The 16,147-nt window shown below is 42.7% G+C and overlaps 1 protein-coding gene across 1 annotated transcript in view; it reads right to left on the minus strand.

The window, feature by feature from the left end:
- Window positions 1–3,455: 3,455 nt before the first annotated feature.
- The window catches only part of MTX2 (metaxin 2), a 39,939-nt gene continuing 27,247 nt past the window's right edge, over window positions 3,456–16,147 (minus strand). The window contains exons 4-10 of the mRNA XM_083497381.1: window positions 15,515–15,587; window positions 12,378–12,454; window positions 9,169–9,261; window positions 8,733–8,771; window positions 8,255–8,380; window positions 5,710–5,786; window positions 3,456–3,975 (exon numbers count right to left, since the gene is read on the minus strand). Of these exons, the coding sequence (XP_083353507.1) occupies window positions 3,765–3,975; window positions 5,710–5,786; window positions 8,255–8,380; window positions 8,733–8,771; window positions 9,169–9,261; window positions 12,378–12,454; window positions 15,515–15,587 (696 nt within the window). The 3' untranslated portion in view covers window positions 3,456–3,764. The remainder of the gene's footprint in view (window positions 3,976–5,709; window positions 5,787–8,254; window positions 8,381–8,732; window positions 8,772–9,168; window positions 9,262–12,377; window positions 12,455–15,514; window positions 15,588–16,147) is intronic.

Consider the following 16,147-nt stretch of genomic DNA (forward strand, 5'->3'; position numbering starts at 1 on the left):
AAGCTTTCTTATTGAATTTTTCAGTAAGAAAAATTTGCAACCATACTTTAAAATAGGCATAGGAAAACTCGGCCCTCCAGATGTTTTGAGACTACAATTCCCCTGAACACTGGTCCTGTTAGCTAGGGATGATGGGAGTTGTGGTCCCAAAACATCTGGGGGGCCAAGTTTGCCTATGCCTGCTTTAAAACATACAAAAATTAAAATGCTAAAAACTTATCAAAATCAAACGCACACACCGCTTGATAGTAAATGAACCTCTAAGCAGTTTACGAACTACGAAGTCAGCATGGATCAAAGAGCTCCACTTGACATGCTCCAGCAATATCCATGCAGAAGGACACAAAAGGGTCAAACTGAAGGAGGCAAGAGGCAAGAATGATTCCAGCGCCTTCTACCAGTACAGAAACCTTTTCAGAGTATCTGAAATGAGATCCCCATTATCTCCAGGCTGGTCGCCAAATGCTAGTTCAAAGAAGAATGTTTCAGCTAAATCAGAGGAATAGACCCAAAGGGAGCCTAAGAAAGCCTTTAAATTAAGCTGTTCTGCTGTACCACAAAATATAAATTCAACACATATATTGTAATGTAGACATGTTTTTGATATTACCTCTTAGAACTCCCTGTCGGTTGACATCAGACAGCTTCCTTCACTGTACTCTGTACACTGTACTTTAATATTTTGTTGGAAGCTGCCCAGATGGGCGTGGTATAAATAATAATAATTATTATTATTATTATTATTATTATTATTATTATTATTATTATTATTCTATTCGGTGCCTGCTAAAAATATTTTTGTTTACACAGGTCTATCCAGATATCTAGAATGTTGGTGTATCTTTCAATCTATTTTTAGTTTATTGCTGATTTTAATTTTTGGGGTGTTTAAAACTGTTGTTTGTAACTATTTTTACCAATAATTCTATTGTTTTATTATTTCTGTAAACTGTGGTTTTTTAAAAAACAACAACAATCAAGTGTTGTAGAAATTTTATGCAATGAGATAATAGATAGTATTGATGAAATTAATGGACCTAACTTACTCATGCACACTAATTTCTTCAATTTTGCTCCAAGTAAATCTTAGTTGAATATCACTCATGGACATTGTATATGCTCACACCAGATAAGTGAATTGGTTCTGTATAGGGTTACTTCTGGAGGTATTTTCAAGAAGTATGCAACTGGTGCAGAACATTGACTTTCAGCAGGGTAGATCACTGACCATCGCTCTGGTTTGCAATTGCCCCGCCTCCTCCTCTAAGTCCACTCCAGGGCTTTCCCCCAAGCAATCAGAGACTTTACCTGTGTGTAGCCTGACACTGCTCCACCCTATTCAGCCCTCTTCTGATTCTGGGAGATGTAGGGAGGGAAGCTTGTCGCAACAGGAGGGGGAGACGCCTGTGACTCTTCACCAGCCTAACTCATCTCTACCTACTGGCCTCCTTCCTCCTGCTCACCTGCTTCAGTTTCTGATTCTGGACGACTCTCCTCCACACTCTGTCCCAACTTCAGCTTCCAATAGCTCCTCTTCCCCATCTTCTCCCTCTGACCACTTGTCGCCCCACCACTGTTCCCTGGGCTCCCTGAGCCTTCTTCCCTTACTGGTTCCCCTGCTAGTTCCTCTCATCATTCATCTACATCCAACCAGCCCATGACACTGTCCGGTAGCCTACTTCCACCCCTTCCTCAGCACAATTTAAGCTGCCAAGGGAACCAGGAAGGAGCACAAGTATTGTCCTCAAGTGAGGTGAGCAGTCAGGCAAGTCTTCAAGGCAATCAGGCAAGTCTTCAAGGAAAGAAATGATGTCCATGCAGGCCTCTTCCCCAATGTTCACAGGAACATGGACAAGCCGGGGATGGGGAAGGGGTATTCGCAAGTTCCGGGGGGTTGGGCAGCAGAGTACGGGAAGCCTTTCCTGCAGTGCAAGTAACAACCTGATTAATCAATTGTTGGTCTAAACTGCAGCCTAAACCTTTAATGGATTAATTACACTGATTAAATATTACAATTCTAACTATCAGTGGTATGAAGTGTGCACAGCTTCCATTCCTTGCTGCTGTAAGAATACATTGCAATTCAATGGCACTTCCAAACTTCGTTAAACGGCAGTTTGATTAGCTTTCAAAATTAATTTTCCAAACTTTGAAACGCTAAGCTTTTTAAACAAGGCATACACTCAAGGCAACATGATTGCATTAGTTATTGGAATGCCACTTCCTCCGAATTAAAAGAGCGTAGGAAGTACTTAGTCCTATATCCTTTGAACAAGCGTTCCTGATTCTTAACCTAATTCAAATGGAGTGTTCTGATAACTCAATTAGAGCAACGGAAAATGGGGTAATACAGGGGACTGTGAAGAAGACAGCTTAGTTTACAAAAAAATATTTATCTGCAATAGTCTTACAGCCTTGCAGCTCATCTTCCTTTAGTTATTGAGTTTGCAACATAATTCACTCATCTCCATATCCTTAAGTGCAGTCTGAGTGGCTCAAATAGATTTGTGCATGCTTTATTTGCTTATAATAGATCAGTATTCTCTTGCTAAATCGTTTCTAGATAGCTGGGATTTCTAATCTGAAAGACACTTCCAAACTGAGTTAATGCATAGTGTCAGACTTTAAGAAGAAGTTAAAAGGTTGATGGGATGCTGCTGAACAAGACATGCAGTCATTTTCTGCTGCAAATTGGCATCCGAGATTACTGTTGATTCAAACAAGAAACATATCTGAACAACACCAACACAAGAAAAATAACAACAAAGAGAGCCACCACGTTACAAAGAATAAATTCAACTGGACATGGGAAGCATAGGCAAGAACCTATGGTGGTTGTTCCATATTTGAATAATTATTTTTCTATGAAGAACTCAAATCTGAGCACTTTAAAACACACACACACACACACACACGCAGAAAACACCTTTGATTTTGAGTGACAAAGCTGAGCTAGCTGGGTTTATCAATCTGAGAAGGGCAAAAATGAGGCAAGGAAGGGAGTGCTCTGAATGGGATTTGATGGTTCTATTTTGATTAAGTTTTTGAGAGTTTGTTTGTTTTTAATCTAATAATCCTGAAGCAGGGCAAAGCCTAAATGATCAGCTAAACTCAGCATGTAATGAACAAGATTTAGAGGAAAGGTTGGCAAACTCTTTTTTGCATACTGTGCTTATTTACAGAAATATACAAAAATTAAGGCAGAGCGGAAACTTTCATGGTACTTCAAGCCATGGAGGAGAGGAGATGAGGCTAGGGTGTTTATTAAATCTGGCCTGTAAGAAATTTCTTCTTTATCCTTCTTAATGATGACTGGTTAGATATAGAAGCCCAAATATTTTATTCTGGGCGAATCTGAATCATGTATTCAACTTTTAACTCTACAGAATAAAATGAATATTGCAGTAAGAATCTGAAGACCCCAAGAGAATGCAAAAGGAAAAATTACAGAAAGGTTTTTGCAGAGTTGTCATAAATTTTATTGTTGTTGAATTCTGATACAACGTTGTTTTTCAAGGACACTTTAGAGTTATGTTAAAACAGCATGCAGGCTAATATTACAACAAAGCCCACTCTTAATTATTTCATTGTAATGTGTGTTTGTAGAATTAGTCACAAGGACATACTCTTGGGCTACAACAGTTTTGGCAGTTTTCAAACAGAAAGTGTGCAGTGCATCCAATTTTCCAAAGTCGTTACTAGCCTCTTTTAAACAATGCACAAATCAAAGATCCGTTTGCCAAATTTCTGCCACCAAAGAACATTCAGGTCATCAATGACCGCCTCAACGTCGGAGATGGAACAGTTGCCAAGCTGTCTTTGTCACGCCCCTCAAAGTAGTGCTGCTCTATTCTTCTGCAAAATGCAATGAGGTTGCTATAGCCTTTCACTTTCTCTGATAGTTCGTCACTGATCAGCTGGGTAGTAAGGATTGTAAACAGGTGCCCAAACACCAAAGCATCTAATTCAGTTGGCCTAGGAGTAAAGGGGAAAACAATATTCTGAAAAGAGACAAATAAACCATTGCATTTCATACTAAGCATCAGTAGAAGCTCCACATATAGACCACAGAGTGTGCTGAACTGTCATTTTAAAGGACAAAATTCTACCAGACACCATCAGGGAGGGGATTCATAACAACAACAACAACAACAACAACAACAACAACAACAACAACAACCCTCAGGGAAGGGTGATTGCTCAGTAGTAGTGTATATACTTTGCATTCAAAGATCCCCACGTCCAGCGCTTGGTGTTTCAAGGTAGGGGTGGAAATTTCTCCTGCCCTGAACCCTGGAGAACTAGCAATCAGTGCCATCAGTCCTGAGCTCTATGGACCAGTGATCTGACTTGGTAGAAGACTTCTTCCTATGTTGTCTACTACCTCTCCTGGTTCCTCTGGCATCCACAAAATAAAAATATGAACCCATTTCTACTCTTTGCTTCAAATTTGGTTGTCAAAGCAATTCCACAGCGTAGGAAATAACGGAAGCAGTGGCAACAGCACATCCACTCCGGGATTACTCCACACACGTCACATTTTATCATCAATGTAACTTGGGCTTCCTAGTACTGGAATCATTTTTGCATTTTAAAAGGCGGCTGTACCATTCTCGAAAGCAATATTTGAACTTCAAACCTACCAGTGTATGGGCAGAGCAATCCTAAGCCCAGCCAGGGAGTAAAGGTAAAGGTAAAGGGACCTCTGACAATTAGGTCCAGTCATGGCTGACTCTGGGGTTGCGGCACTCATCTCGCTTTATTGGCCGAGGAAGCCAGCGTACAGCTTCCGGGTCATGTGGCCAACATGACTAAGCCGCTTCTGGCGAACCAGAGCAGCGCACGGAAACACCGTTTACCTTCCCGCCGGAGCAGTACCTATTTATCTACTTCCACTTTGACGTGCTTTCGAACTGCTAGGTTGGCAGAAGCAGGGACCGAGCGACTGGAGCTCACCCCGTCGCGGGGATTCGAACCGCCGACCCTCTGATCAGCAAGTCCTAGGTTATGTGGTTTAACCCACAGCACCACCCGCGTCCCTAAAGCCAGGGAGTAGCAGGGCTCAAATTAAACTATCCGTACATACCGCAGAGCTATACAGCAGAGCTTCCTTTTGTGGCTTGCAGGGGCTATCTGCAGTAAACACTGCCAGTGTTGGGCTGATAAACTATGGCACCCTTTAGATCAGGCTTTCTCAACCTCAGCCCTTCAGATGTTTTTGGCCTACAACTCCCATGATCCCTAGCTAGCAGGACCAATGGTCAGGGGTGATGGGAATTGTAGTCTCAAAACATCTGGAGGGCCGAAGTTGAGGAAGCGGGCTTTAGATGTTGTTGGACTACCAGCTCCCCTCAGCCCCAGTCAGAAGAGCAAACAGAGATGATCAGAGCTGTACATCTGAAGGGTCGCCATATTGGCTGCCACAGAGCTATAGGGTAAGAAAGTATTTTCCCCAGCCTAGGCACAGTCCTAGTTCCATCAGTGCAAACAACGCCTGCCTTGCCCTTGGATGTGGTTCAGATAAGAGAGGGTGGGGTGGGGGAAAAGATGGGAAGGACGTGGCAGAACAGACTCCACACACCCATTCACTTGGGAAAGGGGGTGCAGGTTTTTTTTGGAGGGGAGAGGGATTGCCTTCCTTGGCTCAATAAGCACTCCACAACCGTCAACGACTAAAAACTCCTTAATATAAACATGAAAGCAACTTACTTCTTATTGAAGAAATACTGCTGCGTTCCAAGCCTTTGAGAAAGGGCTTGGCAACACTGATCTACATCTTCTAGCACCTAAAATAGCAAACAGAAAAAGAAAGCAGAATGCATTTTTTATTTTTTTGCCAGGTGGCTACAGGACCATACAAAACTAGCTGCATGTTTAGAACAGATTGTAGATACCGGAGAAATTTGGACTTCAAATAGAAGAGCGTTGCAGGTGGAAGCTGAAGTGAAATGCAAAACAGCTTCAGGTATGCAGAGATTCGTTTTTGTGCCCAATGTGGTTTGGGGAAAGGGAATCGCTCTTTATTCTGGTACAAACACTGCATGAATCAGCTCTTGGGGATTTCTCAGAATACACTGTTTTCGTAAAATAAAATAAAAAACCAAAGAAACAATAGAACGAACAGGAACGACTAATACAATTGGCACGTTTCTATAGCTGTAGCTAGTCTTTAACCAGAATACGTAGGGTCACATCTCTGTGCATATTGGGACTTTCCAGTTCCCCCTTTGATGCCCTCCCCTCTCCAAACCTCTTCACTCCAGAGCGGAGCGGCAGTTGATCAACTTCTGCCACCAGAAAGAAAAGATCCCAGTTGCACACACTGAAGAACTTCATGAGCAGGTCTCTCCCCAACCACATTTTTATGCTAGCTCTTTAGATGGCTTTTAATTATTAAAATAGGGGAAACAAGCAAAATTCCTAATTCAGCTGAAACACGCCGTGGGGAGGATACTGAGGACATCACCATGGGAATCCCCATGGACAATCCCATTTCCTTTGCAGGATTCTTTGGGAGAAGCCATGTGCTTCTTCCCAGCAGTCACGAAATTAAAAGACGCCTGCTCCTTGGGAGAAAGGCGATGGCAAACCTATACAGCATCACCTTGCTAACAAAGGTCCGTATAGTTAAAGCTATGGTTTTCCCAGTAGTGATGTATGGAAGTGAGAGCTGGACCATAAAGAAGGCTGATCGCCGAAGAATTGATGCTTTTGAATTATGGTGCTGGAGGAGACTCTTGAGAGTCCCATGGACTGCAAGAAGATCAAACGCATCCATTCTTAAGGAAATCAGCCCTGAGTGCTCCCTGGAAGGACAGATCCTGAAGCTGAGGCTCCAATACTTTGGCCACCTCATGAGAAGAGAAGACTCCCTGGAAAAGACCCTGATGTTGGGAAAGATGGAGGGCACAAGGAGAAGGGGACAACAGAGGACGAGATGGTTGGACAGTGTTCTCAAAGCTACCAGCATGAGTTTGACCAAACTGCAGGAGGCAGTGGAAGACAGGAGTGCCTGGCGTGCTCTGGTCCAGGGGGTCACGAAGAATCGGACACGACTAAACGACTAAACAACAACAAATGTGCTTCAAATGTGCTTTCAACATATGGTGTGGATGGGACCTCTATTTCCAATGAGTGGCCTTTCTTTTCTTTTTTTTCCTTTTTGCTAGCACAGAAGAAGCTTCCTTCTTGAGAATAATTAGGACGGATCTGGAAGAGGAAGCGCATCTGGATTCAACCCAACCATTTCATATGCATGCAGATGTAAATCAGCTGACTAAGCAGCGCAATCCTACGCATGCTTAATAAATTATTTATTTATTTATTTTTACCCCGCCCATCTGGCTGGGTTTCCCCAGCCACTCTGAGCAACTCCCAACAGAATATAAAAAACAGAATAAAATATCAAACATTAAAAACTTCCCTAAACAGGGCTGCCTTCAGATGTCTTCTAAAAGTCAGATAGTTGTTTATTTCCTTGACATCTGGTGGGAGGGCATTCCACAGGGCAGACGCCACTCCCGAGAAGGCCCTCTGTAACCTCACTTCTCGCAGCAAGGGAACCGCCAGAAGGCCCTCAGAGATGGACCTCAGTGTCTGGGCTGAACAATGGGGGTGGAGATGCTCCTTCAGGTCTACTGGGCCGAGGCCATTTAGGGCCAGTGTGGTGTAGTGGTTAAGAGCGGTAGTCTCGTAATCTGGGGAACCGGGTTTGAGTCTCCGCTCCTCCACATGCAGCTGCTGGGTGACCTTGGGCCAGTCATACTTCTTTGAAGTCTCTCAGCCCCACTCACCTCACAGAGTGTTTGTTGTGGGGGAGGAAGGGAAAGGAGAATGTTAGCCGCTTTGAGACTCCTTAAAGGGAGTGAAAGGCGGGATATCAAATCCAAACTCCTCTTCTTCTTCTTCTTCTTCTTCTTCTTCTTCTTCTTCTTCTTCTTCTTTAAAACACTTTGAATTGTGCTAGGAAATGTACTGGGAGCCAATGCAGGTCTCTCAGAGGTTAAGACCCACTGTGCTCAAATGCGGATTATTTCGGAAGAATTCTGTTTAGGGTTGCAGCCTGAAACTCATACGATTTATTGACAAAATTTCTTTAATCATGTGGCAACTGTTCTAAGATTATGGATTACGTATGTGTATGTGTGCGCACATTTGTGCACATGTACTAAGAAACCAACACGTCCTTGAAGTCTTGTTTTTTAATATTTCATTACTATAGGAACCATTCAGGTTTGGCACATAACCGACTGACCTGATCAAGCGACTTGCTGCCCCAGCCAATAGCTTTCATTTTACGTCGGATCTCCCATTGTTTCTGATAGGCCAGAATACGATTCAAGGGCCAAGGATAAGGAGATCCATATCTTGGATGGGTAATCTTTAAAGTGGGGAAAAAAATGTCACTTTTACAAAGAAAAAAAGATGCTGTGGCTTTTATTGCCATGGCACTGCTTTCATACACCATTTTATGCAATTATTTATAACTTGCAGCTAAAAAAAAAAGCTTTTAAAATTATATTAAAAACATTTTCACTTTGAAACCAGTGTATCCAGTAATGACATAGAGCTCCCCCCAAAATGTGTATGCAAGCAAAATTAAAGTGAAAAAAATATGCTATCATTAGTGGTATAAACCTCTATGTTTCATTTATGAGTAGGGACTTGCAATTGTGAGCAAAAGTGTTTTCTCATTAAAATTTAATTAAGATAAATGTTGCAGAATCACTCACCTCCTGGACTGTAGCATCATCACACCACTGAAGATACAGCTAGGAAACCAAGGAATACTAAAATTTCATAACATGTAAGGTTACACAGACAGCTTATTCCTTGCAGCTTTGTCTTTCCTCCCTACCAAGCAAGCCATTAATAATCATATTTAGAACACAGAAAGGTGGTTGCCAGTTCTGTCATGGAGCAGGCACAAAATCCCATTTGACAGAGAAAACGGAATTGAGATTGCAATATGTAAATTAGCGGCGTGCTGCTTTTTGAACCTAGCTGGAACCGTAAGCCCACCCTTGTGTTTTATTAAAAAATAAAGTAGGTAGGAACTCGCTTGCAGCATCACAAAGAAAACAGCATTCTATTTCCCCCCACCCCACCCTCCAATCCCCAATATCATTCATTTCACAAGACTGACAAATTACTAGTGTTTTGCCATACCTCTGCTGTCAAAAGCATATTATTGACTAATTCCATGTAGGCTTTCATCTCAGCTTTTTGGACTTCATCCAACCCATCACTAAGTGAATGGCCCTTAGGCAAGGAGAGAGAGAGAAAAAAGAGGGGGGTGAGAAAAGGAAGGGCAGGGAAAACGATCCGTTTGGGTCCCTTCCAAAGCCCACTCAAGTTGAGGGCTCTGGCTCACTCCAAAAGCTCCCTGCATTGCAACGTTACACGTTAAAATGCTGCTTTGTAGATCATAAAGGCAATTGAAGTTTCACAGAAAAATGAAACAAATACTGCAAAGTTCCTAATACAGTGGTACCGTGGAAGTCGAACGGAATCTGTTCCGGAAGTTCGTTCGACTTCCGAAACGTTTGGAAACCAAGGCACGGCTTCCAATTGGCTGCAGGAAGCTCCTGCAGCCAATCAGAAGCCACGTCGGACATTTGGGTTCCAAAGAACGTTTGCAAACCGGAACACTCACTTCTGGGTTTGCAGCGTTCGGGGGCCAAAACGTTTACCTTGCAAGGCGTTCAGGATCCAAGGTACAACTGTATATATACAGCTCTATAATAAACCTTATATATTTACAAAAAGTACTGGGCAATACTCAATTATTGTGCCCTGCTTGTGCAATGGACTTCTGGTTACTCAAAGGGGTCTTCCCACCTCTCTCCACCCACCTTGAAAACCCCATGCACCCCAAAAATCTGATCCAGGGAGTTGGGGAGTTGAGGTTGAAGACAAGAGGGAAGCAAAATGAAATCCTGTCACATCTGCTAGTGCAATGTTGGATTCCTATAGTTTGAAATGCAATATTTTAAAGCTGAAAAGCGCCAGGTAGACTAGTATGCAGGATTTCCAACTATCCACCTGTTTTGCTTCTGCTTTCAAGCCAAGTAGCCTTTCTAAATACCACAGCCTCCTTGTAAATAAACCTAAGTAAATTACGATGATGCAGATGCCTTATAAAAACGCACCGGCATTGATCCACAGGGCTAAAGAAAGAAAGCAGGAATCAACGTGAACATTGATTACGTGGAATTTTAAGATTCAAACAAAGTGAATCTCTGTTCCGCAAGAACTAGTGTGTGGAAGCCAAGGAGTAAGTGCGACTCCCAGGCCTGCCAAAATGGCGGGAACCCACATGCAGCAATCTTCTAGACAAGAGCGCAGGATCAGAAGGGCTACTGGAACTTCAAAGGCTCCCATCTTCAAATAACTGCAGCACTGGAAGGGAACCAGGCTGTCTGATGAATGGGGAAGCCCAGCCAAATGGGCAGGGTATAAATAATAAATTATTATTATTATTATTACCTTGCAAAAAATATTTTTTGGGTGGGGGGCTTCAGAATGCAGCTATAGTTGGAAGAATAATTCATAAATATGTGGAAGAGCTAAAACCCCACCTAAACCAATTAATATTTTTAGGTGGAGACTGTGGAAGGCCTGGTATATGTGCAGACACATACAGGAAGACAGGCGTTGTTCAAGGAATTTTCCCATTCAGACAACATTCCAACACATTCCTTTGATAAAAGCAGCAGCGTTCAAGCTTTTTTATATATAGAATTGTCAACCTATAGTATCTCAACTAAAAAGACAGACAAGTAACTATTGGAATAAACCATGATGAAATTTGGCCACAGGGACAGAATTAGCCAAAAGGCTCCAGAAAAAGGACAGGAGACATCAAAGACATATGCACGTCTACTAGACGCTTAAATGACTCTGTGATTAGTTGAAATAAAAGCACTTCAAAGTAACAGGAAGGAAATCAAACATTTTATTTTATTGTTTCTTGCATCTGGCTCACGGACCCCTGATGCCCGTCCATGGACCCTCTAGGGATCAATGGACCATAGGTAAGAAGCCAGGATACAGATGTTATATAGCATTCGGGACAAGGTGGAACTCTGTAGGACACCACAGGTCAACTCCCATGGTGCCAAACAGCAGTCCCCCGTAATGACTTTCTGGAAATGGAAGTAGAAGAAGAGTCACTGAAACATGGTACCCCCAGCCCCTTCTCTCTCTCTCTCTCTCTCTCTCTCTCTCTCCAGTATCGACAGGCTCCAAGAGCTCATGGAGAACAAACAGGGTGACACTCCCCGCATACCTGTCCTAACTAATGTTATTAACCAGGGTTAACCAAGATGGTTTCAGTGCCATGACCAGGTCTGGAGAAAGACTGGGATGAATCCAAGTGATCAGCTTCCTCTAAGCAGGGCTGAGGAGACTCTTGAGAGTCCCATGGACTGCAAGAAGATCAAACCTATCCATTCTGAAGGAAATCAGCCCTGAGTGCTCCCTGGAAGGACAGATCCTGAAGCTGAGGCTCCAATACTTTGGCCACCTCATGAGAAGAGAAGACTCCCTGGAAAAGTCCCTGATGTTGGGAAAGATGGAGGGCACAAGGAGAAGGGGGCGACAGAGGACGAGATGGCTGGACAGTGTTCTTGAAGATACCAGCGTGAGTTTGACCAAACTGCGGGAGGCAGTGGAAGGCAGGAGTGCCTGGCGTGCTCTGGTCCATGGGGTCACGAAGAGTCGGACACGACTAAACGTGCCCACGACTAAACAACAACAAAGCATGCCTGAAGCTGTACCACCTGTGGGCACCTCTTTCTGAGAAGGAAGCGCTCAGAAAAATACAGGCGCACACGTGAATGATATATCCATGCCCCTCTGGTTCACAGAAAGGACAAAAACAAAAGCATTTCATGTTACCTATTTTGTATTCATTCTCACACACACACACATACAATCTCTCCCTGTCTCTGTCTCTCTCGCACAGGCAGTATTTCACACCAAGAAAAGATTCTGTCCTGGATTTGAAGGGCACCAGATTTACTCAGCTGACGAGAAAAGAATAAGGGACATGACAGAGGAGTAAAATCTTGCCTTCAAGAGTTAAAATGTTTAAATGAACAGCCACAAAAATATCCTTCTGCAGATGTGAGCCTGCAAAGCTCTCCCTCCTTTCCCCTCCTCTCTCTGCTAAACTGGAACCTTTCCTAAAGCTTGTGAATAAATTATTTTTGTTATGAGCCATTAGAAGAAGCCTTACTATGCAAAATAAATGATGCTATCCCGTCTTCTAGAGCTCTGGTTCTTAGGATAATTTTATCAACACAAACTTAATTAGCCCAACTGCTAAAACAAGAATTTGCTGAGGAAAAATAGGTTTCGTATATGCACCTTACCTTGGCTTTTACAAACTGGACAATGGGGCCAAGTTCAGAAACAACTTGATTTCCTACGTGAATAAAGGGCACTTTCCCTGCGAGTGAAAAAAGAAAAAGCAGCACATTTTTAACTCATTGATCTAATTAAACCTGAGAGGTTGCTAGATGAAATCAGCAAGAGTTCAACAAATGCCATGTTAAGGGGGGGGGGGGAATGTGCCAAAACTTCTGCGCCTTCATAGCTAGTATGGAAATTATACTTCTGGCATTTGTTCCATGTAGTGATTGTTGATCCCATCCTAAATACAAAGCCCCGCGAAATGCAAACGCCTGGAAGCAATTAAAACATGTGGATCATTGTTGGATATCTGAATCCCTTTGTGTCCGAGAGATGCTCTCCATCGCAATCGTTCTGTGATCTGCACAGCCCACCCTGACCCTCTGCATACCCGACAAGCAGAATCAAGGAACTCTGGACTGAACACCCTCAGCCACATACCCAAGAAGTAGATGGGCATCTCCCTGCAAAAGATTCCCATGCTTACTTCTGGTTAGGTGCCAAAATCACAGCAGAGAAATGTGTGTGGGGGGGGGTTGCTACAGCGCACCTTAAAAGAGTCTTCAGATATAGCACACAACTAAACCCGAGAGCTGCCCATCTTCCAATATATCTGCCTCATTTTTGTGCTGTAAGCCTGCAGTGACAACTGACTGCCACCCTTCGACTCCGTCAACTAGTTGTCAGTGTATTCTTCAAGGCATTTCAAAACCGATTAGACTCAGTAGAGTAACAATTGATCAAAGACTGCTAGGACACAGGTTTGACACAGGTTTGCCATCTCTCCATGGCATTCAATGCCAACCTTGATCTGCTACGTATCTTGATATTCCACCCATTTTGTCTCTAATCTTCTGCTCATATGTTAACTCCTGTTACTTGCAGGTTAAATTGAATATTCCTGCCTTGAATATTGTTGTGTGTCAGTTTTGTCGAGGCATCACCACTTAATCAGGTGAACTACACCCATTAGGTTTGTGTATTATATACTTTTTAATTTTGTTTAATGCATTTATAGGCCCCCTTTATCTTCCAAGGATCTCAAGGTGGTGTACATGCTTCTCCTCCTCCACATTTCAGCCTCACAACAGCCGTGTGAGGTAGGCTGGCGAAAAGATGGTGACTGGCCCGAGGGCTGAGCTTCAGGCCTGAGGGAGGATTCAAACCCTGGTCTGACTATGAGAGCTGTAAAACAGAAATGGCCCTCCTGTACCAACAAGGGCTTGGCTTTAGTTTCATGTACAACCTTTGGTGCTGCTCAGCTGCAGAAAACTGAGCACCGAAAGGAACTTCATAGATATCTGAGGTTGAGATAGTATGTAATCCTGACACTCCTGCAGTTATCAGTCTATTTGGTGAAGGACTTTGTTCCTTGTTCTATTTTTTTATTGCTGCCGAGAAAGAAGATTTAATGTTTTAAAGGCATGATTGTCACACTTGCACATCATACTAAACCAAGGGTAGTTGTGCCCTCCAAACAATGCTAGACCACAACTCCCATCATCCCTAACCACTGGCCTTGTTGGCTGGGGCTCATGGGAAATGGAGTCCAGTGCTATTCATGTTCCCCACTCCTCGTTTGGTGCAACATGAATGAACACAGGCAATTTTTGGACTTGTCTGCTCCTCCCAGGCAGAGGAGTTAGTAAGCTTTTGGTTTCTGGTTTTGCTTAGCCACAGTTTGTCTTTCAGTCCCAGCAGAAACACTGTAGCTAACGTTAAACTATGGCTTGTTTGAAACAAACCAACTTGAAAATATGGTTTTGCATGACATGCAAACACAGCCCCTGAATAGTTAATACTGTCTAGCTGTCTATAGAGCTTTACTCAGGTTCAAAGTAGCAGTCACAAGAATCGATGCATCTGCACTATGGCATGCACTGCAAAAAGAATGCAGGGTCTTTTTGAGCTTACAGATCTCTCAATGGTTTTATCGATCCAGACTTTACTTCCACAAAGCTACTATATAAAGAATGGTCTTTTGGTGTTTCTGCGGCAGGAGTCAGCGTTTCAGTGCTCTCAGAAGGCTCTTAACAGATGGACAGAACGAAAGCAGAGCCAACCATGAAACCCTCAGGAACAGAATCCCATAAAAGAGAAGAGGCTTTCACAGCCAAAAGGTGATAATTCAAGTAATTTTTACTCAGTGTAGAGCCACTGAAAGCAATGAACATTACTGAGTTAAGTCTGTTTAGCAACAGAGACTCCCCTCTTGGTTTCAGGTCCTAAGGAAAGGAAACCCCCCAGGTGATAAATTTAGGGGGTTGGGCACACTGTTTCATCGAGTCCACTCTTACAATACTTCTAATCAACTCAACTGATAAAGACCCAACTCAGACGTTGCTGTTGGCATAGCTGGTTCACTACAATCGATGCGCACAAGTGTGCAACTATGTTTGCCTCGGGCTGGGCACTTCCATGCTGCTAGCTCTGTAATAAAACTCCAGCAATATGGGAAACTCCTCTCTGATAATAAACAATATCACGCATGTGTCCTCCATCCATAAATACATTTTTATCATTATATCGCCCTCTACAAGAGATGCAGTCTGCGTCTGGAATCAGGGTCAATTTCCAATCAGTTGTCAAAGCTCTGGTTGTCTATGAAGGATATTCAGACAAGTCAGAAAAGCTGGTAGGAAGAGTGAAGTCCTTTGCAGTAATTTGGAGCCGTGAATGTAATAAAACTGCACCAAACCACCACAAAAGGGTCCATGCATGTCAATTCTCAAGGCAGCCTCAGAGGCTGGCCTGTTCTTCATCAAATTCTAGCTGCCATAACGTCTTGTACTGGTTTGTCAGAGAGGCCCCTTCTAATATCTAGCTCTCCATGGGGTCCTTTTGAAGTTAAAAATCAGACTCTCACAACCCCATTCACTATGATTTGAATCATTCAGTACTTAAACACATGGAACTGTCTGCCTTGGCCCTATGCCTACTGTTATAATGCAAGCAAATAAAAAGGAAGAAACACATTATTTTCATTCCTTTCTAGCAGAACAAGATGCGAGCTCACAAGCATTCATGGTCTGCGTGATGAGATACTGTTGCCATAGTTTCCAACCACAGGTGTGATGTAAATGAGTGTTGCACTTACCAGATGGGGACATATATTCAGCATTTGCCCTACAAACCACCTGGACTGGCAGGTTGCACATTTGCAAAAAGGCCTGGAAATAAAAGCAGAGCAAATGAAAAGATTGCACTGGTTATCTGAAGGCAATATTTTTAAAAAATTAAAATTGTCAGGAGTTTTAACCTACAATATAGGTTTTTCTAAACGCTGGTTGCCAAAGCAGGTAAATATGGGACTTGTCAGTATAAGGTTCCAACATTTTGCACACCAAAATCCCCATTTTTACTACTCTAGTTGCTGTTACAGCAAATACATTAGTATCGAAGATGGTCTGTATTCTTTATTCAATTACTTTTGCATAACCAAGACAGCCTGCTGTTTTAATGGCCTTTGAGTAAGTTTAGCTGGTTTAAATTGTAACGCTTCAAAATTAATGCATTTTTTTATTGCTAATACCTTAGTGATTTGGATGAATTTGTCAATAAATTTGGTAGCTAAATGCAGATATCGGTGACTGTTCTCATTTTCGACAGGAGTACTTTTCACATGTTTAAGAAATTTTGTAATTATTACGCTTCTGCTAGCTTGCAAGTAGGGATTTCGATATAATGAAATATATTTTACATACTTGTTTACATACTTGAGCTCTTTTTT

Source organism: Podarcis liolepis (genome assembly GCF_965112155.1).
Source record: "Podarcis liolepis genome assembly, chromosome: 1".
Taxonomy (NCBI): Eukaryota; Metazoa; Chordata; class Lepidosauria; order Squamata; family Lacertidae; genus Podarcis; species Podarcis liolepis.